Source organism: Cebus imitator, unplaced genomic scaffold (genome assembly GCF_001604975.1).
Source record: "Cebus imitator isolate Cc_AM_T3 unplaced genomic scaffold, Cebus_imitator-1.0 Scaffold193, whole genome shotgun sequence".
NCBI classification, from domain to species: domain Eukaryota; kingdom Metazoa; phylum Chordata; class Mammalia; order Primates; family Cebidae; genus Cebus; species Cebus imitator.
The window spans coordinates 2,583,613-2,608,257 of NW_016107508.1; the positions used below are offsets into that span (position 1 = coordinate 2,583,613).

General features: G+C 42.2%; 1 protein-coding gene across 1 annotated transcript in view; it reads right to left on the reverse strand.

The window, feature by feature from the left end:
- BTBD7 (BTB domain containing 7) overlaps positions 1-24,645 on the reverse strand; it is a 63,705-nt gene that overhangs the window by 24,261 nt on the left and 14,799 nt on the right. The window contains exons 2-3 of the mRNA XM_017546981.2: positions 2,953-3,161; positions 698-773 (exon numbers count right to left, since the gene is read on the reverse strand). Coding sequence (XP_017402470.1) covers positions 698-773; positions 2,953-3,161 — 285 coding nt within the window. The remainder of the gene's footprint in view (positions 1-697; positions 774-2,952; positions 3,162-24,645) is intronic.

A 24,645-nucleotide genomic window follows, 5' to 3' on the forward strand; every position in this document is an offset into this window, starting at 1 on the left:
TTTTGAGACGAAGTCTTGCTCTGTCACCCAGGCTGGAGTGCAGTAGCGCAATATTGGCTCGCTGCAACTTCTGCCTCCCAGGCTCAAGTGATTCTCATGCCTCAGCTTCCTGAGTAGTTGGGAGTACAGGCATGTGCCACCACTTCCCACTAATTTTTATATTTTTAGTAGAGGTGGGGTTCCGCCATGTTGGCCAGGCTGGTCTCAAACTCCTGACCTCAGGTCAGCCTGTATTCATATTTTTAAATTGAGGTTAAAATTCACATAACACAAAATTTATTTAAAACATTTTAAAGCATACAATTCAATCCTCTTACTATAGTCATATTGTTGTGCAACCATCAACACTAATTCCACATTTTTACCAACATTATGCTTTTGTAATACTTTAGTCATTATATGAAATTAGATGAATTTTTTCATTCTAATACTTCCATGAATCAGTCAACATGTATTAAGCACCTAAGAACATAAAAATTCTTTTAAAGCTGCAAAATAAGACTTTCTGATATATTTAATAAACTACACCCTGTCCACTAAAGGATTTTACTGATCATAAAAACTTCCATTTTTACCAAGCAACCGTGTCAATTTTCAAGACTGATGTGCGACATGCATTTCTGTAAGTTTCTGGGAATATAAGAACCACCAAAAATTTATACAAGGTAACTAGTGCAAGCTATTTTTCTGAGCTTACCTCTATCTGCTATTCTTTTCATCAACTGATGCTCTCCCCATTTAATCAGATACTTAAGGATATCTTGTTCACTTGCCTATAATAAAAAGTGGGTTATATTTATTTTAGTGAAATTAGATAAGAGGTTAATTTCATTATGAACTTTTCATAGGTCATAATGTAAATACAGCATGCAACTTACCATGTTTCACTCTTTCCATTGGCTGTTTGAAGTTTTAGTGTTAAATCTGTGGTTCACCAATAGGAAATACACAAGACTGCATTACATATATTTTATCCAGTAACCCCACTCTTGGCTCCAACTAATTTTATAATTTCATTTCTATCTTCTTTTTTTGTAATCTGCTCCCTTCTTATTTTATTTTTTCATTTTAGGTTTTCCTTTTGAGACAGAGTTGCACTCTATTGCCCAGGCTGGAGTGCAGTAGTGCCATCATGGCTCCCTACAGCCTCAACCTCCTGGGCTCAAGGGATTCTCCCCACCTAAGCCTTCTGAGCAGCTGGGACTACAAGTGTGTGCCACCACATCCAGCTAATTTTTTAAATTTTTTTTGTAGAGATGGGGTCTCACCTGTTGCCGAGGCTGGTCTCGCACTTCTGGCCTCAAGCAACCCCACTTCCTATTTCAAATTTATCTTACTATGTGGTTTCTATATAGCTGCCTTAAATTCTCTTTTGGAACAAGATAGAGATAAGTAAATGAAAATATAAGTATAGAGTATACACAGAGTGACTACTATCTGCTGGAGGGACAGGAAAAACAAGTCAGTCAACTTGTTTTGGCAGAAGAAACCACAATCTCTACAAGGTATTCTACTGGTTGGTGAAGTGCAATCTGTGAAATGATAATGTATCCCTCATTTCTTTGTGTTTTATTTAAAATCTTAGAGCAAATCTAGGCTGCTCTCCAAGTTTTTTGTTTTGTTTCGCTTTACTTTCTAAGAAGCAATAGAAAGCTCCTAAAGACAATAATCTAAGAGAACTAACAACTTTTTTTTTTTTTTTTTTTTTTTTGAGACAGAGTTTCGCTGTTGTTGCCCAAGCTGGAGTGCAATGGCGCGATCTCGGCTCACCGCAACCTCCGCCTCCCGGGTTCAGGCAATTCTCCTGCCTCAGCCTCCTGAGTAGCTGGGATTACAGGCACGCACCACCATGCCCAGCTAATTTTTTGTATTTTTAGTAGAGACGGGGTTTCACCATGTTGACCAGGATGGTCTCGATCTCTTGACCTCGTGATCCACCCGCCTCGGCCTCCCACAGTGCTGGGATTACAGGCTTGAGCCACCGCGCCCGGCGAGAACTAACAACTTCTAACACAAACATAAAGCATCTAGTCTTGATCAGGACAACGACACAAGGTTAATGAACAAAGATTCTCCATAAATCAAGCCCAAGTGTGACATCTGTACTGCAATCAAAGCATCACACAAAGGAAAAGCACAGATGCTGAGTGGATTGTTTAACTCTCCACTGCATTTCTGACTGAAATGGTAGCATTTTTATCATTTTCTAGTACAAATACAAAGAAATAGGAAGTGGCTCAATGGGTTTATGTCTTCAATAGCATTAAAACAGTTGTACAGTTTTTAGTATAACATTCAGACAGCCAATGCAAAAAAAAAAAAAAAAAAAAATTAAGCTTGAATATACTTTGCCTGCAAGTATTTACTTCTGTAATACATAAAATCTATTATTAATTTAAATTTCCAAATTAAATTGACATTTAAGTCAAGAACACAAGAATTTGCTAAAAACTACTTCTGGTTAAACCTAAGTAGTTGAAAACATTATCATACTTTGGAAGAATACATGCACTGAGTTTTGATAACCAGTTGAGCAGATCAGAAATTACATATTAATTTTATTTGGTGCTGCTGAAGCTACTGTCTACAATCTAAGTATGTGATACTGTACCAAAAGTAAGAAACCACTATAGAGAAGCTACAGTAACAGAAGTCAAGAAAATCACTGCTGGGACGTGCTTCTGACCTTGCCTACTGCCTCAATCTCTTTTTGGTGCATTTGGCTGGGACCTGGGCTTGTTCAGTGTTGAGTCATGGTAGTAGTGTACATAAAGAACCAGTGAGACAGATGGCTTCTGCTGTACAACTATGAAGAGGGCAGTCCTGGGTGGTCTGATCACAGCCTATTTCTCTTCCCCTGTCCTACCCTAGGTGGAAGAATAATAGAGCACAGATGGATTTCTTGGTGCACATATGAATGACAATGAATTTGAGAGATGTTTAAATGATTACCTGTAGGTAGTCAGACTGGATAGCAGTAAGCAGATGGTCTTTGCTGAGTTCATAAAAAACATCCGAAGTCATGACCTGGGAAAATTCCTCACAGAGGAAATGTAAAGCTTGTCGGTGCACCCATTTAGAGCCATATGGATGAGAGCTCCACTTGAGGATGGCAATTAAGGTATCTAATGAGATGCTCTCAGCAATGATATCCTCACAGCCTAAAAGAGAAGGCAAATACTTCTTGAGATTAATCATAAATATTACTTACTGAACATTAGTGTGCTCGGCACTATTATTTAAAAGTCACAATAGTAAAAAAGAACTAAAGGAGATAAATAAAATCTCATGAAAATTGCCAAGACTTGGTGGGATGGGTAAACAACAGACTATGGCATCTATAGAAAATCTGCTGCCTTACAGAGATGCATCTACAGAAAAAGGCAGAGAATCCTCCCAAGTTCAAGATAGCAAACATCCATGTGCAAATCCAATAATGTGAGTAAGACTGTATAGAGGAAGGCAATGGACCAAAGGGGAAAGAAGAGCAGGCAAAAAGGCCGCAGTGGTGGAGACTGGCTAGAGGAAGAATGTGAATGACACCTGACTGATGAGAGAACGCACACCTCAGAATAAGGTAGGCGAGTTGCCGACTATGCAGATATCCACTCTTTGTATGAACATGCTGCACTGTTGACAGTTTAATCCCTCAGAAAATAGATAAAACATGGGCCAGGTGCGGTGGCTCATACCAGTAATCCTAGCACTTTAGGAGCTGAGGTGGGCGGATCACCTGAGGTTGGGAGTTTCATCCCGGTCAACATGGTGAAACCCTGTCTTTACTAAAAAAACAAGTTAGCTGGGTGTGATGGTGTATGCTGTAGTCCCAGCCACTTGGGAGGCTGAGAATTGCTTGAGCCCGGGAGGCAGAGGTTGCAGTGAATGGAGATCATGCCACTGCACTCCAGCCTGGCAACAGAGTGAGATTCTGTCTCAAAAAAGAAGAAAAAAAAAAAAAAGAAAATAGACAAAATATCAAAGTTTTATGTTCATCTGAGCTTAATTCTGGCAAACTTAAAAAGAAGCAGCGAAAAGGAGCAGGATCCTGGAGAAATCAACTATGGCATTTTAAGAACTCAAAAAAGAAAAGAAAACCTAAGGAGACTCAACTCTCCTCTTTAGGAAAGAAAGGAAGTGAAAAGTACCAGGATCCTGGAGAAATCAACTGTGGCATTTTAAGAACTCAAGAAAGAAAAGAAAACCTAAAGAGACTCAACTCTCCTCTTTAGGAAAGATCATTTGAAAATATAAGTAAAAATCTGAATGACAAAGATGAGGGGAGTGAAAATGGCTACGTGTGAACAGAAATTTTTCATTAAGTTTACTGTAAAACAAAAAACAATCCTGATAATGTGAAAATGAAAAACACGTGTTTAAATATAACCACCAAGCTGGGTGCTGTGGTTCACAGCTGTAATCTCAGCACTCTGGGAGGCTGAGGCAGGCGGATCACCTGAAATTGAGGGTTCGAGACCAGTCTGGCCAGCATGGTGAAACCCAGTCTCTACTAAAAATATAAAAATTAGCTGGGTGTGGCAGTGGGCACCTGTAATCCCAGCTAGTCAAGAGGCTGAGGCAGGAGGATCGCTTGAACTTGAGAGGCATAGGTAGTATTGAGCCAAGATCATGCCACTACAGTCCAGCCTGGGCGACAAAGTGAGACTCCATCTCAAAAAATAAAAATAAAAACATAAACACCACCAAAAATATGGCTACACAAAAAGGGCACAAATGAACTCCGGAGACTTCTAAAATTCAAAGCTAACTGTGAAACCATGAAAGGTATAAAGACAAAAGGAGTGAATCCCAATTTTAAGTGACAGAAGATAATGAGTGGCAATATGAAATCTACAAAAAGCAATCCCTCATTCCCTTTTCTGATATGGTACCAGATGAGGAGAAATATCATAGATAACTGTGTAACTTGATTTCCACAAAGCATTTAGAAAATACTTCATGATGCTGCTAAACTATTAGCACCACAAGATAGGGACTGCTATCTTCAATGTATTCCTAGCGTCTTCTTGCACATGTGCTAAACCTGTGCTAAATAAAAATGTGTTGTATGTACAAATGAGATCTCTGCAGATAAGATGAAGAGACAGGAGATGGCATGACAGAACAGTGGTTAACAGAACCATTCATAAATAGCACTGATTAACTTGATGGGTGGAGTGGGAAGTCAGTTTTTGACATTTTCACCAGGAACTTGGGACTGGGCACGGTGGTAATTACGTGCCTGTAATCCCAGCACTTTGGAAGGCCAAGGCGGGTGGATCACCTGAGGTCAGGAGTTTGAGACCAGCTTGGCCAACATGGAAAAACCCTGTCTCTACTAANGCACCACCATGCCCAGCTAATTTTTTGTATTTTTAGTGGAGACGGGGTTTCACCATGTTGACCAGGATGGTCTCGATCTCTTGACCTCGTGATCCACCCGCCTCGGCCTCCCAAAGTGCTGCGATTACAGGCTTGAGCCACCGCACCCGGCCTTCTTTTTTTTTCTTTTATACAGAGTCTCCCTCTGTCCCTGAGGGTGGAGTGCAGCGGCACAATCTTGGCTCCCTGCAACCTCCATCTCCCTGATTCAAGCGATTCCCCTGCCTAAGACTCCTGAGTAGCTGGGACCACAGGTGCATGACACCACGCCTGACTAATTTTTTGTATTTTTAGTGGAGACGGGGTTTCACCATGGCCAGGATGAACTCCTGACCTCATGATCTCCTGACCTCATGATCCGCCCAACTCGGCCTCCCAAAGTGCTGGAATTACAGGCGTGAGCCACTGCACCTGGCCTCTTTTTCTTTTTCTTTTTTTTTGGAGTCTCGCTGTTGTTGCCCAAGCTGGAGTGCAATGGCGTGATCTAGGCTCTCCGCAACCTCCACCTCCCAGGTTCAAGTGAACCTCCCACCTCAGCCTCCCGAGTAGCTGGGATTAAGGCGCCCAGCTAATTTTTTGTATTTTTAGTAGACACGGGGTATCACAATGTTGGTCAGGATAGTCTCGAACTCCTGACCTCAGGCGATCCACCCACCTAGTCCTCCCAAAGTGCTGGGATTACAGGCGTGAGCCACCGTGCCTGGCCTGAGCTCCTCTTTTCTTTTGCTCTTCTGACACCTGAACAGGAAAGAGACACCCTGATCAGGTGCAGTAGGTCCTGGCCTGTAGTCCCAGCACTTTGGGAGGCCAAAGTTGGGAGGATTACTTGAGCCCAGGAGTTCCAGATCAGCCTGGGCAACATAGCAGAGTCCCTGTCTCAATTTAAGCAAAAAGAAAGAGACACGCTCATTCCAACCTTCCTGTGTGGCTCTGAGGAGAGGGGGTGCTCCCCGCTGTCAGGCAATGGTTCTCTGTGTCGCTGAAGTTGCAGGTGTCCTGAGAGCAGCAGTAGGTGTGAGGAATGCCCAGAGGCTGTGGACAGAGGTCTGGAAAGTCAGACAGTGACAGCAGGAAGCCACTAGACCCACCTCCATTCCCATGGAAGTCACCCCATTTCCTGCCATATCTAAATTGGCCTGCATGGTGGCATCACATGTCTCTGGCTTAAGGATGGCAAAGAGCCACCTGCCTCAAAGGTAGAGGTACCACAAGCTGTCCAAGAAAACGACTAGGAGACAGCCCACTGTAACCAAATTCCATCAATGTCATTAGTCAGCTAGTAAGTAGTTGGTCATTCTGTTTCCCATTCCAAAGTCCTAAAACAAGGAGGGACAAGTAAATGCTTCTACTTGATGGTGACCGTGATAATGACTTACCTTGAATGAGCACTCACCGTGTGCCAGGTCCTGCCTTGAATCCTTTACATTAATTGTCTTCTTTATTCACCATAACCCTATGAAGTAGGTACTACTCCGTGCATTCCATTTATTATTTTATTTTTTAGACAGAGTCTCACTCCATTGCCTAGGATGATGTGCAGTGGTATGATCTCAGCTCACTGAAACCTCTGCTTCCCAGGTTCAAGCGAACCCAGGCTCTGTCACCCAGGCTGTAGTTCACTGGCTGGATCTCAGCTCACTGCAGCCCCCATCTCCTGGGTTCAAGCAATTCTCTTGCCTCAGCCTCTCGAGTAGCTGGGATTACAGGTGCCTGCCACCTTGTCTGGCTAATTTTTGTATTTTTAGTAGAGACGCTGTTCTACCATGTTGGCCAGGTTGGTCTCGAACTCCTGATCCGCCCGCCTTGGCCTCCCAAAGTGCTGGGATTATAGGCGTGAGCCACCATGCCCAGCATAAATTCTTCCTAACTGTTGAACAAGGGCCCTGCATCTTATATAGCCAGTCCTTTGTGAACTGTGGATACTGCCCAGCTGCCTGGAAGTGGGCCTGTTGGGAGGCGGCCCTGTGTTGGCAAGAGAACGTTGGCTTCCCTTTGTTTCGTGGGTTCTCCCTGAGGACTCATGCTGCCCCAGTTCTTGCAGCTGGTTCCTGGCCTGCCTTCAGCCCCGCCAGCCATATGGCATGGGTGGCAGCTATGGGGGGAGGTGTCTGCAGGATCCTTAGTGGCAAGCTTCAACTGGAGCCAGAGGATTTCCTAGTCAGAAAGACCTCAGCAGTCATCAGCTGTAACCCTCCCACTACGGAAAAAAGGAACCTGAGGCCCAGAGAGGGAAAAAGAGTGGCGTGAAGTTACACAGCAAGTAGGTGTTCAGACTTAAAAAAGGGGTTCTTTCTTCATGGCCTACACCCTGCTGAGGGCAGACCAGCAGTGAAAAGAAGGAGGGCTCATTTAGCACTGGGCTGATCCTTGGAAGACCTCTCTCAACTTTTTTTTTTTTTTTTTTTTTTGAGCCAGAGACTTACTTTGTTGCCCAGGCTGGATCGCAGTGGCACAATCTTGAGTCACTGCATCCTGTGTCTCCCGGATTCACATGATTCTCCTGCCTCAGCCTCCCGAGTAGCTAGGATTACTGGTGCCCACCACTGCACTTGGTTAACTTTTGTATTTTTAGGAGAAATGGGGTTTCGTCATGTTGGCCCAGGCTGATCTCAAACTCCTGCCTCAGCCTCCCAAAGTGCTGGGATTACAAGCGTGAGTCACTGTGCCCAGACTCTTCGCATCTTAACTAAATCATGTGGAGTTAGGTTTAGCTCCTGGAGGCAGAATCTCTGCTGTCTGGGAGCAGCCCTGCATGAGATTTAATCAAAGCAGCCTTGCCCAGCCAAACAGGTGCATAAATTCCCTTTAAAATGAAGAAAGGATGGGGCAAGATTGTAAAAAATTAAGAAAAATACTAAAACCTGAGCCAGCCATGGTGGCTTATGCCTGTAGTCCTAGCACTTTGGGATACCAAGGTGGGAGGATCACTTGAGCTCAGGAGTTCAAGACCAGCCTGGGCAACATAGCAAGGCCCCGTTTCTTAAAAATAAAAATCAGCTGGACATGGTGGCTCAAGCCTGTAATCCCAGCATTTTGGGAGGCTGAGGCGGGCAGATCATTACGTCAGGAGTTCGAGACCAGCCTGACCAACATGGCGAAACCCCATCTCTACTAAAATACAAATATCAGCTGGGCGTGATGGCGTGTACCTATAATCCCAGCTACTTAGGAAGTTGAGGCAGGAGAATTGCTTGAACCTGGGAGGTGGAGGTTGCAGTGAGCCGAGATTGTGCCGATGCACTCCAGCGTGGGCAACAGAGCGAGACTCCATCAAAAAAAAAAAAAAAAAAAAAAAAAAAAAAAAAAAAAAAAAAAAAAAAAAAAAATCAAAATGAAGTTGAAATATAACTAGGAGAATTGGTTCTACATTTAAAGAAAATCAACTGCACAGCAGATGATGCTTGGCTTAAATGGAACTATATAAAATAATATCTGGGTTTTTTTTTAACGGAATGAATGCAAAATGTGACACATCTGCTGTAGATCTGAAGCACTCTCAGGCTTTTCAGGTACAATCATCAAGCCATAATCAAAGAACTAATGTTGCACTGCTTTCTGTGAAGTGCTGTGCTGTTTTATGCCCTGTGCTTTAGATGAGCACTGACCAAACTGCAAGATTCTCAGGAGGGCAAGGGAATAGTGGAGGGTAAAGTTTGCCAGTTATCACAGGAGAAAAGCTCCAAGCAAGAGATTATTTGGGTTATGTAAGAGAAACCTGAGGCGAGACATAAAAACTGTGTTTAAATGCCTGTTCATAAGGCAGAGGAGAAATAACTCATTTATCTGTTGTTCCTAGGAAACAAACAGATGTTAAAAGAAGGGAGGCTTTGACTCAATGATAAGAAGTTTCTAACAATTAGAATTTCTATCCTCTTCTCCCCTCAAGAAAAGGATCCCTCTAGAAAGTGTCAGAGCAGAGGCTGGCTCATCACATTAGGAACGGAGTATAACGAACCCTTACACTGGAAAGGGAACTAAGGTCAGAAGACATCCAAGTTGATTCCATCACAAAGACAAAACTATTTTTATAAAGACGATACAGAGCAAATAAAAAAGATTTACTCTAAGAACTAAAATAATAAGCACTACAATAAAATAGTATAAGGAACACAATGAGACCACTGCATTTATATCCACATATAGATGACACCCAAAGGCATGAATATGTGCTGATGAGAAGTTGGAAATATGGAAAAGTTTTCAACAGTCTTCATTTTATGATGTGCCTTTGAGCCTTGAATGCCAAGCTGAGGAGGACAGACCTCATTTAGTGGTGAGTGGAGGACTTCCGTTGGCCTGTTGTTTTAAAGTGGATGTTGGAATAGAATTGACTGGGATGAGTCGATCTGATAGGAAAGGCAATCTCATAGATGTGTTTGGGAGTGAAGCAGGGGAAATGAGTGAGAAACTGGTTATTTAAAATGATGTGTCACAGTCCTACTGAACCAGGGTGCAGGCAGAGGTAAAGAAAAATAAGATCACATGATCACAGATATTTAAACTGCTGAGGTTTACAAAGAAGTAGGATATAATAGGGAAAAAAAGGGCTTTAAAATCAGACAGATTGGATTCGAAATCCTAGCTCTGCCACTCAGTAGCAAAATCACTTTGGGCAAATCACTTAACTCTTAAGAGTCTGAAATGTTCTCATCTGCAACGCTGAGATTGTTTCTTACCTCATAGAGTTGTTATGGGATTTAAATGAGACCATACTCTTGACACTTTACATTTGTTCAAGCAGTCTGGAGTACCTAAGCCGAGTACCATGAATACCCAGCTCTTTTCACTGCCTGGTGATGTCGCCTGCCCCAAGGCCTTCACCTCATTTTATCCCTGACTTCCCTATTGATGACTCCAAGCCTGAGCTGACTCCTAGTCACACCTTATTTTCACATGGATTTTGCACAGACATCCTAAATGCCAAAGTCAATTCATTTTCTCTGGGAAATCTGGTTCTTCTCAGTCACCAAAGCCACAGATCTGAGTACTATTGTTGGGTCCTTTTCCGGGAGCCCATATCCAATCTATCATCAGATGCTGTTCATTCTTCTTTTAAAGCCAACCCTTCCACAGACTCTCCATTAAATTTGTACCACCTCCTTTTCAGAACCTGATACTTTCCCCCTGCATTATTGAAACAGCCTTTAAAAAAATTCCCACCTCCAGTCTTTCCCCTTTAAATCTGCTCTCTGTACTGTTGCCAGAATGATCTTTTAAAATGTAAATTATATATGCCTCTTTAACAAATTATTCAACAGCTTATGCCACAAATTTCAAGATAAAGTCCAAGCTACATCTCCCTTGAGGATCTGGCACCTAGCTACTCCCGAGCCCCATCCCTGCACGTACTCTATACCCCGGTCATACTGCGTCCCTTCCAATTACCCAGAATTCCACCAAACGCTCGTACCTCCAGGCTTTTGTGTATGTTGTTCCACTTTTCTGAAATGTCCCTAACTCTTGTCTTAACTCCTCTGCATCTTTAAGTCTCAGCTTAGATATTGCCTCTTCTAAGAGCCTACTTTGATCCTGCTCCTCAACTCCTTAGGTCAGGTGTTCCTCCTACCTAAAAGTTTCTCTACCCTGTTTTTGTCTGTAACAGCACAAAACTCTCTTACTACTACATCTTTCTTTTATATATACATGTCTGACTCTTCCACCAGACTAAGTTCCTTTTTGGTAAGGGTTCCATCTTATCTGATTCTATAGTGTCTGGCACCTAGTAATTAACTAAAAGCAAACAATAGCTAACATTCTTGAAAATGTATTAGGTATGGGTACCAGGCTCTGTGCTAATGCTTACTGTAGAATATTTAATTTTAGCACTTCTTCTCAAAGAAGGTTGTATTATTATCATCATTTTTATTATCTCCATTTTACAGATGAGAAAACTAAGACTCACAAAGATTAAATATGTTACCCAAGGTTACACAGCTAGGAAGAAGACAAGTCCTATCTAAACATATCCTTCCTTCCCCTCCCAAAAGTTCCTCCTTCCTCCTTTTTAGGACTTTTTTTTTTTGAGACGGAGTTTCACTCAGCCGCCCAGGCTGGAGTGCAGTGGTGCTATCTTGGCTCACCGCAACCACCATCTCCCAGGTTCAAGTGATTCTCCCGTCTCAGCCGCCTGAATAGCTGGGATTACAGGCACCCACCATCATGTCCAGCTAATTTTTTGTATTTTATAGAGATGAGGTTTCACCATGTTGGCCAGGCTGGTCTAGAACTCCTGACGTCAGGTAAACCACCCACCTCGGCTTCCCAAACTGCTAGGATTATAGGTGTGAGCCACCACACCTGACCCTAACTTAGGACTTTTACTTATCAATGCTCATTAGAACCTACTTACTTAGAGCTACTTCCTCATGAATAGAAAGCACCTTACAAATATATCAAACATGGTGATATTAACTAAAAAATGTAAAAGGAAGACAAGTAAAAAACTGGAATGTTGGTATAAAGAGACTTATGATGTCAAAATTAATGTTTTCATATGATGGTAAAGGATTTCAATTAGTGATAATACGACTTTATCAGGGTTAGCAACATTGGAATAAAAATGTAAATACAGCAGCAAGGCAGAAGGGATGTTGGCAGGGAAAGGCCAACAAGTGGGTGCTGAGAGGTTTCACACGGTGCCATATCCTTGGTAAATTCTGGACAAGTCCTGTAGATCCAAAACCATCAGCACACTCAGAGACGGTCAGACTCTTGGTGACAAAGCGATCCTAACACAAACCTAAGACACACACACAGCTCAGAATGCTTACTTCTGAGCAGCACAGGGATTCAGTTCTAGTGAGCAGAATGTCACGTATTTTCTCTCAGCACTTCACAAACTATCGTGAGTCATGCTATGGTTTTTTCTTCCTTTTAAAATTTCCAATGTATTGTGGACCAATACTTTAGTAAAATTTGGCAAAAATACTGCTTGAATATTGTGGCCATTGTTTAAAGTTTCTAAATGGTTACTGTGAATTTCTGTACCTATCTCACTCACTGCAGACATACTTTGAACAGTACTGCTCTGTCTAGAGTCCATTCACACTTTTGGGAACTGGGCTTGCCTTCTTGCCTCCTACCATGTGAAAAACATGCTCTGACTAGCTTGTTGGAACGAGGAGGAGAATGAGCAGCACTGGGAATAGAGCCACCCCTGCTGACCCACAGTGGCAACCAGAGAGGCCCCAGCTGCTGCAAACCAAAGCATAAATGCCCCACCTAACCCTTGTGAGAAATAAATGTTATACCACTGAAGTCCTCAGGCTGGTTGTTACACAGCAGTGGTTGACTAAAAACCATTTAGCTTTTTAAATGAACTCAAAAGCTTTTAATTTTTTTTTAGGTGGAGTTTCACTTTTGTTGCCCAGGCTGGAGGTGCAGTGGTGTGATCTCAGCTCACTGCAACCTCAGCCATCTGGGTTCAAGTGATTCTCTAGCCTTAGCCTCCTGAGTAGCTGGGATTACATGTGCCTGCCATCATGACTGGCTAATTTTTGTATTTTTAATAGAGATGGGGTTTTGCCACGTTGGCCAGGCTGGTCTCAAACTCCTGGCCTCAGGTGATCTGTCAACCTCAGGTGATCTGTCCGCCTCAGACTCTCAAAGTGCTGGGATTACAGGCACCCACCACCACGCCCAGCTGTTAATAAAACTTTTTGGCCAGGCACAGTGGCTCATGCTGAGGTGGGTGGATCGCCTGAAGTCAGGAGTTCGAGATCAGCCTAGCCAACATGGTGAAACCCCATCTCTACTAAAAATACAAACATTAGCTAAGCATGATGGTGGGCACCTGTAGTTCCAACTACTCAAGAGGCTGAGGTAGGAGAATCGCTTGAATCAGGGAGGCAGAGGTTACAGTGAGCCAAGATCACACCACTGCACTCCAGCCTGGGCAACAGAGCAAGACTCTGTCTCAAAAAAAAAAAAGCTTTTATTAACAATTTCCTTGTAACAGAAAAATTCCATCTATAGCCAAGGCATTTAATAGATAAAAGATACCAGTACATTCTGCTCAGGCAGAGTTTCAGTGATGCTGCTGGGAGGCTGGCTGTAGTACAAAGTCAACTTCTTAAAATTTCTGTTGCTTGTGTGATAACCACACTTTTACAGGTCCATCTCCAATTTATTTAATTCTTTCCTCTATTGTCTTTTACCAGGATATTTTCTTTCTAATCCTTACTGTGGGCAAAAATACTTTCCCTCAAAAAGTTGAGCCACATAACCAATATGAATGAATGACCAAGGTTGAGACAAAAAGAGCTAACAAATTAATTTGAAAATCAGTAACACAAATGACTATACTGCTGTATGTTAAATAGGATCACTTTCTGTTTTCATTATAAATTTTTGTTTCTTCTCTTCATGTTTGTTCCTCTGGTAACTAAAAAAAGCCTCAATGTTGACAGTTCTAATACAGTGTCAGGATCTGACTTTGTTTCCCCCTGATTTATTATTCCTAGAATGCCACCCTACTTGTTTCACCAATACCACCGGGAAACATTTTCAATGGCTCACGTCCATTAGGACACGTATAAAGAGCTTCCAGATTCACACTGAGGTTGGAGTGGAAAGAGGAAGGAGGAAACAGGCAAGGGGGAAAGGAGAAAGGAACAGGGAGATTACAGCTTGCCATACAACATAAAACAAGATCATAAGTTTAGAGCAGGGCTGGCCTTAGAATTGGCATGCTGACTCTTCAGAGGCGCCAGAATTAGAAATAAGACTTGAAGTACAAACGGGGTTGAAAGAAAACTTGCTTCAGTTCTTTCTTACCAGTAAGTAACTGATTCTTAATCCTGAGAATAGGAATTAAGGAATAAAGGAAATGATTGTGGCAGGAAGTAAAACAAAGACCATGAGTTTTAAACTCAGGCAGCTATATCATAAATTCTTGACTCTCTCACTTAGCCTCTGCCAGATTAAAACACGTCCTGTCCGGGTGCAGTGGCTCACACCTATAATCCCAGCATTTTTGGAGGCCAAGATGGATAGATGGTTTGGGCTCAGGATTTTGAGACCAGCTTGGGCAATATGGCAAAACCCCATCTCTACAAAAATACAAAAATTAGCTGGGTGTAGTGGTGCATGCCTGTAGTTCCAGCTACTCAGGAGGCTAAGGTGGAAGGATTGCTTGAGCCTGGGAGGTAGAGGTTGCAGTGAGCCAAGATCACGCCACGGCACTCCAGCTTGAATGACAGAATGAGACCCCATCTCAAAACAAAACAAACAAAACTACATCTTGTCTTATTTTCTCATGTCAGCTGAAAGAATCCATCAAAGTTCTAAGGATTATGCTGGAAATTGGTGAGGAATGTGTCTATACAATATCCTAGAAATCTTTTCTAGCCAGAAATCTTACATTTCTATTCTGCCTTTCTGCCCTCCTTTGACCTCATTATCTAACCAGTCAATGTTTACAATCTGTAAACTACAGATTTGTCCTTCAGAACACCCTTCAATTAGCCTCTCTTCCATTCCCACTATAACACCACCTTTGTTCAAATCCTTAGCATCTCAAATACCAATTACTGAAAAACTTCCTACTGTCTCCCTTCATCCAGGATTCCAACGCATACAGGGCACACTGCTGAAAGGTTTAAGTTTTCTAAAACAGCACAATCATCACATCATACCTGATCCAAAGCAAAAAATGAGAGTCAGCTACAAGGGCGAGAAGACAAGTCAACCTGCGTCTCAGTGTTCTGCGCTGTTGGTCCTTAGATGCTGTGACTCTGAGCTGGTTGGATGAATGCTCCTCTCTACTATTTATCAAGAGGACAATTCTGAAGAAGAGTCTAAATCCAGGTGCCTGCAGTGCTAACCAGCTCAATGACCCACTCTTGTACTGCTCCCCCTCGCTCCTGTTCATGGGATACTTACCAAATAAATGATCTGCATCTAAGCCTATGATTTGGGCTGTGCTTTCAGCAGGGATTGCGGAGAATGGGAGAAGACACCTAGCAAAGATAGCTAGTAACAGAAATGGCCCTAGAAAACAATGTTCTTGAAGGAGATTCTAGATCTAGCTTACTCATTGACCAAATGGCAAAAGGTCTTCCCATCCCATTCGTACTGGTAGGTGGCATGGTGATAACCCCTGCATATAGTAGCATGATAATACAAGGAGCTGATTAAAATGAGGTACATGTGGAAGGTAAAGTATCAGATCACCAATCATGGTGGCACTTGAATGGAATGGAAAGATTAGTCACTATAAGGCTTAGAAGCTGCCTGCATTAACAGCTTCAGAACCACGAACAAAGAGAATGACAGGCTCAGGTTAGCCAACCCTTAAATCTAGGCATTCTTCAAAATCCGAAGACTTCCAGGTCAGTGTCTTAAAAGACCCTGTTTCTTGCAGCTGCAGGGCAGACTGCCAAAATTCAGGCTCAAGATTTCATTTTAAGGATATCAGAACTACCAAGGAGATACAAATGAAAGCCTTGACAAGTGTTCTATGATAAAAATCTGGGTCCTGGTAGGAACACTTGGACACAGAAACCCGGAATGCGGATATTTGAGGGGCTCAGCTGAGAATATTAAACTCCAAGATTTACCTCAATTTTCTGGGCTAGGAGAAGCAGCTCCCCCAACTCCTTGCTAGACAGCAGCAGCCTCTTTTATCTGGAGACCCCGCAGGTGCCTGAAAAGATAATTCTTTTCCTCTTTTAAGATATGTTCCTGCCCTCTCCCCCTATCTCCAAACCAATAATGAGGATCATGTTCCCAGCATAGTCTGACTGGGAAAATATAGTCTCTGTTCCTGGAGTAAAGAGTGTAGACACCCAAAGCTTTATAAGACCTGGCTATGTGCACTGGCAGGTCTTGAAAGTACACTTGTAGAAGTGGATCTTGACTGTGTTGGATCAGGGCACAAGGTCTGTGGCAATACAACAGCAGTTCATTCAGAACCCAGGGGGTTCACTGCAGCATCTTCGGGTGCTTCTTTACTGAGGGAATAACAGAGACCTAGTGATTGTAGCAACTACTGATAAAGAAACTAAGAGCTCAAATACCTCTGGGATGAAGGTCTGGATCACACCTCGTAGGCTGCCTAGGCCAACTGAAGTAGGCAAAGAATGATGAAAATCTAGTTTGGGTAGGGAAGAAGGACATTATGCTGAGAATTGTTTCCCCATCATCTCCATGCCTCTATGGTTCCAAGTTAAGAGTTGGCTAAAAATGTGTGAAATTTGGAAATCAGACATGAGGTGGTGTCCATTATTCTCTAAAAGTCACTGTAGCTAGATGTGGTGACTGCTAGTTGCAGAGGTGCCAAAGGCTCTAGTTTTTCCTCTGCTCTGTATTCAGCTCTTCCCACTGCAGCCTTGCTGACCAACACTGGCCCTGTGCTCACCCCCAGATGCATGGCTGCAAACCCAGACACAATAGCCATTCGCCGTGAGCTTGCCCTTTGCAGTCCCACTCTGGTGGCTGGATGCACTTGGCTTCTCAGGTTGACTAGCTGGTAACTCCTCCATATCCTATTCTCCCTTTTGTACTCACTTCCCTAGTTTCTTCTACAACTGTTTAAGGTCCAATTCCTAGAATAGTTCCCTTAACCTGTAAGTCAGAGTTGCTCAGCTTCCCTGATTGAACCTGGATGAGTTATGATGAGAATATAAGATAAAATTTCCAGCCAGCTGTAGCAGCCAGCCTGTGACTAATCCCATCCTCTTCCCTGATTTGAGTCTTTTGCAGAGGTGTGACTGGCCACCATCTTGAAGATTCGGTGATAATGGAGCATACAAACTGATCTGAGTGATGAAAGAAGTAGACTACATTAAACAACTCGTGCCCACCTCACAATCTCTCTGCTTCTCACCACAGCAGCCCAGTTACAGCACCCTGCCTCAGCCATACCTTTATATCCTTTGTTTTCTGCTGTGGAAATTCCGACCCTTGGAGTCAGCACCTCTGGGAATGTTAGGCACCTGTCCATATACAAACCATGAGATGCAAGGCAGTAAACACCCTACAGGAACACTTTTCCAACGGAGGGATAGAAGCTGGTAGGTAAATGTCCCCTCTTTCTTCCCTCTGGTAGACAATCCTGAAGTACATTCCATGTGGCTCATTAGTGAGTTCCAGTACAATTATACCCTACTGACCATGGCAGTGATCAGTTCAGAATACATACTTGTATTGGCTTGCTCTCATTCCATTTTCCTCTTCAGTCACTCACTCCTATTCTCTGGTAGAATTTCCCAAAACAAACTATTTGCATACAAGTCCTCATACTAAGCTTTACTTTTTTGCAGGGAACCCAGGCTAAGAAAGAATACAAAAATCTTCAGTCTTAACACTGGTCTACAAGAAGTACTGTCATTTTTAATTGCCACTCTAGATTTTGGTCAAGCCCATGGGCCATGCAGCCCTGGATTCCAGGTCACCTTTCTAGACTTTCATTTAAAATGAAATTATTGAGCTTTATGCAGGCTCTCTACTATATGTGAGGGATCCAATGATGAGTAATACAGCTCTCGATCTCAAGAAGCTAACAATGTACTGGAGATGTAGAAGAGGAAGTAGGCAATCTCACCTCTATGTAGTAAGTACTACAAAAGGGGTGTACAAAAGGCTATGAGTACACAATGGGGGGGCTACCTAAATTCTCAGGTGGAGTGAGAATGGCAAGGGGTAGAACCTATATATAACCCTCTACTGTGTGAATACCCAAAAATGGAGATCATTAGGGTTCACCTTAGGGTCTACTTGTTGCAATGTATTTATGGCCACCTTAGCAATATCCTTTCTGACAGACTGGACAATCCTAATCACTTTAGGTTGCTCTTTGTACCCCTATTCCTTTTATCTACTTCAGCTTTCTTTTCTCAGAACACACCTAACTTTGCCACTTCTCTGTAGAGTGGGAAGAATATAATTTACATTTTAGGCAAGGATGCATTATAGTTTGGCAAAAAATTTTTAAAAGTTGAACTTTTCTGTGTTTTGTGTCTTATATCCTTGTAGCTAATATTTTAAATTTGATTGTCCTTGTTAGGTGAAGAGGCATAATACAGAGTGTAGTCTTAAAGTTGCTTAAAATGGTCACTTAACAGGAATATGATCTGAGAAAAGCATTGTTAAGCAATTTCATCATCAACACAGTGTATGTTTGTATACATACATCATGCAAACAGAGTGTATGCATACAAACCTAGATAGTGTAAGGCCTATTACACACCTAGGCTACATGGTATATACTCCACTACTCATAGGCTACAAACTTGTACAGTATGTCACTGCACTGAATGCTGTAGGCAGCTGTAATGCAATGGTAAGCATTTGTTCACCGAAACACATCTAAACATTAAAAAGGTACTGTGAAAGTACCTATTACATGACCTTATAGGACCACTGTTGTACATGTGGTCTGCTGCTAACTATCACCATTATGTGGTACATGACCATTTATCCACACAGAAGTGTATCTTTCAAGTCTCTGTCCATTTTAATAGTCTTGGCCACGCATGGTGGCTCATGCATGTAATCCCAGCACTTTGGGAGGCTTAGACGGGGGCATATCTCTTGAGCCCAGGAGTCTAAAACCAGCCTGGGCAACACAGTGAGACCTTGTCTCTAAAAACAAACTTAAAAATTAGCCAAGCACGGTGGCATATGCCTGTAGTCCCAGCTACTTGGAGGCTGAGGTGGGAGAATTGATTGTGCTTGGGAGGTCAAGGTTGCAGTGAGCTGTGGTCATGCCACTGCAACACTCCAGCCTGGGCAACAGAGCAAGGCCTTGCCTCAAAAAAAGTCTTACTTTCCTGCAAGAGCTAAATGTCAGTCAGGCATTACTAATACTATACTTCCAATCTAAATATCTTTTTATGTTCTCTTTTAATACATTTTAGGATATGTTCTGAGACAATCTGGATTATCTGGAAGGGTACACAGGAATCTGTCGAGGCAATCTGTCAAGGGCAACTGAGTGGCTGGGGAACGAAGCTGAAAGGGTGTGGGACTCTTCACTGAATACCCTGTTGAATTCTGTTCCATGTGTATGTGTAACCTATTACAAGTTAAATTAAAAAAAAGTACCACCAGGCTATGGAAGCTGCCAGGAGTTCCTTCCCCTAGTGCTCTGTAAAAAAAATCCATCACTGACTACAAAACCAAGTGAATATTAGAAAGGAAATGAGAAGACTGTCTACCTGGAGAACATTAATCCTTTCTAATGGGAAAGTAGCAATCACTGAGATTCATGCTATTTGTGTGTGGAAAGATACACAATGTTTATATTCTTTCTTCTTAAAGATTCTGACAAGTTGTGTGAGAGACAAAAGCAGACAAAGATGGAAAAGCAGCTGAAAACTTTTAGGGAATAACTTTACTTAGTAGAGGCGGCAAAAGCACAATGGTTTCAAGCCATGAAAACACACACACACACAGACACATTTTTTTTTTTTTTTGAGACGGAGTCTTACTCTTGCTCAGGCTGGAGTGCAGTGGCATCATCTCAGCTCACTGTAACCTCCACTGTCCAGGTTCAAGCAATTCTCTCACCTCAGCTTCCCGAGTAGCTGGGATTACAGGCATGCACCACCACACCCAGAGAATTTTTGTATTTTTAGTAGACGGGGTTTCACCATGTTAGCCAAGCTGGTCTGGAACTCATGACCTCAGGTGATCTGACTGCCTTGGCCTCCAAAGGTGCTGGAATTACAGGTGTGAGCCACTGTGCCAGGCCCAAATTAATAATTCTTAAGCTATTTGACTAGATTGATATTTCTTTAATGTTTACTTCATAAATTAGTGTTATCTAATATGGCATTTAAAATGTTTACATTTAAGTGTTTAGGGGGTAATGAGAACAGCATAACAAAGGGAAAGCATTCATGGGGATGTCAGTTCTCTGCAAAAAGATACCACATATAGCCCTCTGTTGTAATGCAGGGGGAGCTAACTCTGGGACCTACAGGATGCCTGAATTCTCTGAAATTGAACAAATTCTTATATGCAGGCATCTTGCTGGAAAAGAGATAAAGGATATACCACTAGAGTTGGACTGACTAGAAACCCAATTCCAATTCTCTTTAGCTGTGTGACGTGTGAAAATTTTGCCTGTTTCCTTATCTGAAAAATGTGGCTAGGGCCAGGACTGTAAGTAATCCCAACACTTTGGGAGGCTGAGGCAGGCAGATCATCTGAGGATGGGAGTTCGAGACCAGCGTGACACAGAGAAACCCCATCTCTACTAAAAATACAAAATTAGCTGGGCGTGGTGGTGCATGCCTGTAATTCCAGCTACTCAGGAGGCTGAGGCAGGAGAATTGTGTGAACCCGGGAGGTGGAGGTTGTGGTGAGCTAAGACCTCTCCATTGCACTCCAGCCTGGGCAACAAGAGTGAAACTCTATCTCAAAAAAAAAAAAAAAAAATGTGGCTAATACCATCTACCCTATGGGGTTGCTTTGAGGATTAAATTATACACCCCCCTTAGTCCATTGCTTACCTTAGGGTAAATGTTAAATGAATGACAGCTATTACTATAATCAAGGTTCCCTGATAAAGGTACCCACTGTATTGATGTATTCTACTACCATGGCAAGCACAGGATTTGTGGGGTGTGCAAGGGGGAAGGGAGGGAGCACAGTCTGAAGACAGCAGAAGCAAGTCAAAGACCTGTAATGAGAACAGAAACAGTGGCAACCCAAATGTATAATTTCTTGTCATAGATTTATTAAAATGTTAAATAAAAACCATTTATATCTGTACTTTACTATCCTTAGACCATATCCCACTAGTAATGAAGAGTAAACTATTATAATGGGATTGAGAATATCAATGAAGGGAAAACCCAAAGCTTTTGGGGTACAGCCATGTAATTATGTTTTTCAGCTAGGTATCGTGGCTCGCACCCGTAAATCCCAACACTCTGGGAGGCTGAGGTGGGTGGAGTTCGAGACCAGCCTGGCCAACATGGTGAAACCTCATCTCTACTAAAAATACAAAAAATTAGCCAGGTGTGGTGGCAGGTGCCTGTAATCCCAGCTACTTGGGAGGCTGAGGCAGGAGAATCGCTTGAACCCGGGAGGCGGAGGTTGCAGTGAGCTGAGATCACACTATTGCACTCCAGTCTGGGCAACAAGAACGAAACTCCGAATCAAAAAAAAAAAAAAAAAATTTTTCAGAAAATTATGATCATGTGTACCCTTCAAAACAGTATACCTTACAGATGATTTCTTCTCAGAGATTATATCCCTCTTCCCCCTCCTGGGGAAGAACAGCTCTGGAATGACAAGGACCAGGATTTAAATCTTGGCCTTAACACTTTCTAGCTGTAACATGGTAATGCAATGGTAACTATTTGTTCATCTAGACACATCTAAACATTAAAAAGGTACAGTGAAAGTACATTCTTTTTTTTGAGATGAAAGCTCACTCTTGGTCCTCAGGCTGGAGTGCAATGGCATGATCTCAGCTCACTGCAATCTCTGCCTCCTAGGTTCAAGCAATTCTCCTGCCTCAGCCTCCTGAGTAGCTGGGATTATAGGAGCCTACCACCACACCTGGCTAATCTTTGAATTTTTAGTAGAGACGGGGTTTCACCATGTTGGCCAGGCTGGTCTCAAACTCCTGACCTTAGGCGATCCACCTGCCTCAGCCTCCCAAAGTGCTTGGATTACAGGCATTGGGCCACTGCGCCTGGCCAAAAGTACGTATTTTATAACCTTATAGGAACACCGCTGTACATGTGGTCTGCTGTTGACTGAAACATCATTATGTGGTACGTGACTATTTATCCACAGAGAAGCATAACTTTCAAGTTTCTGTCTCTTTTAATAGTCTTGGCCACACATGGTGGCCAAGACAGTATTTTTAATCTCCATTTGGCTGTAAAAGGAGGAAAAACGTACCATAGAGGATAATGTGAGTAAAGTGCTTGACACAGTGCCTGATAAAGAACAGGTGCTCCACAAATTCTGTCGAATAAATGAATATATAGAGTATAAAGCTTTTAAAAAGAATTAGTAATTTTGATACACAATTTATGGATTTCACCTACTTACAGCAGAATGTTACATACTTTAAAAACCCCCACTATTTCTACATTTCTTACAGTCTTTGTATGTTGCAGCCTGACAGCCTTCAGAAAACACAAATGTCATCAGGCCACAAGACTTAAGATAGTCAGGATAAAGCTGATTGTCTCAGTTTAGTATAATGAATTCTTTATCATACAGCCCTGTCTGCCTCACTTTTTGCCACACCTCTCTTATCTTTGCAACCCCAGCCTCTCCAGCCAAAAATGCCTAGCTCTCATTTATTTCTAGGCCAGTTCCTGCTGCCTGATAATGCTCCCTCTCACCTCCAATCTTTACTTAACTCCTAACTCATTCTCTGGGAAATTTTGATAATGTCCTTCTGTCCTCCCCTTCCATCTGGGGTTTCTTTTCCTCCTAGGTACTCCCCCAGTATCCATTTCTTTGTTCTATTAGGGCACTCATGCTGTAACTGCCTATTGGTACTTAACACTGGACTATCATTTTCTTTTTTCTTTTTGAGACAGAGTCTTGCTCTGTTGCCTAGGGCGGAGTGCAGTGGCATAACTACAGCTCACTGCAACCTCTGCTTCCTGGGTTCAAGCGATTCTCCTGCCTTGGCCTCCCAAGCAGCTGGGATTACAGGGGCCCACCACCACACCCAGCTAATTTTTGTATTTTTAGTAGAGACAGGGTTTCACCATGTTGGCTAGGCTGGTGGACTATCATTTTCATTACTTTAATCTCAGAGTCTGGCACACAGTAAGAGCTCAATAAATGTTTGTTAAATGAGAACAGGAATCATGGTGCTAATTCTATAACAAGGGGCTTATTTGAGTTGATAGGCTATATAATTTTTAGTCCCAATAATGTCCCATTTTTAACTTTATTTGCTTGAAAACTAGGACAGCAGCTATTCTCTTAACTTGATAGACCCAATGTGATGATCAGATTTATAACACTGTATCCATCTACTTTTATTTAATATACTGCCTCTAAAAAATTTCACATCAAATGTAGTTTAGAAGCGGTGCTCACACCACTGAAGACTTTAGCTTCTTAATATTTTTACTGTTCATACTTATAAACAAAAACTATCAAACTAGGGTTTAAGATGAGGCATAAGAATAACAAATAATCACGCAGTTTAGCTTAGACAAATTTCTGACTGCTCATTAGATACAAGCTCAGATATCAAAAGATTTAGAAAAACAAGGTAATGCCCATGTATTTTCCAGAGATATTTTAGTGAATCAGTTTCAAAATTCAGCATTGTTCTTTAATGTAAGCAATGTAACCTTCAATTAGAAAGGAACATTGACAAAGAAAACCTTATATAAAAACCAAACAAACCGCTTCAGAAAAGGCTATTATGGTTGAAAATGAATATCACTAGAAACAAAGACATTTAAGTGTACAAATGTATTTTGATTTTTTTGGCACTACTTTTAGATGTATGTATATTTCACCCTTAAATTTCATGACATGTATAACATTTATCAGAATTTTATAAACATAAACATGTCAGTAACTAAGTATGAGATATAATAAAAATGTTTTAGTGCAAAGAATCGTAACAGAGCTCAAATTCTTTTACTGTATCAAATAATCCCTTTGTGGAGACATATTTAATAAGGCCAGCCCATGTTAATTTACAATGGAGACCAAATATATGAAAAAACGGTTGAAGCCAAGCAGTTTCTGGACAGTGTATATTCAGAGTGTTTTGGCAGTCCCATCATATGTACTCTCTGAACTAAGACTCGGTCCTTTGAAGATATTTATAATAAGGTACCTTTTGGCTGGGTGTGGTGGCTCACACCCATAATCCCAACACTTTTGTTTTTAAAATATCTTGTTCTGTCATCCAGGCTGAAACACAGCAGTACAATCACAGTTCACAGTTCACTGTAGCCTCGACCTCGGTGGACTCAAGCAATTCTCCCATCTTGGCCTTCTGAGTATCGGGGATTATAGGCATCCACCACCATGCCCAGCTAATTTTTGTTTTTGTTTTTGAGATAGGGTCTTACTCTGTCACTCAGGCTGGAGTGCAGTGGCACAATCTCGGCTTACCGCAACCTCCGCCTCTTGGGCTCAGGTGATCCTCCCACCTCAGCTTCCCGAATAGCTGGGACCACAGGTGTGCGCCAGTATGCCCAGCTAATTTCTTTCTTTCTTTCTTTCTTTCTTTTGTAGAGATGGGGTTTCACTAATGTTATCCATGCTGATCTCAAACTCCTGGAGTCAGGCGATCTGCCTGCCTTGGCCTCCCAA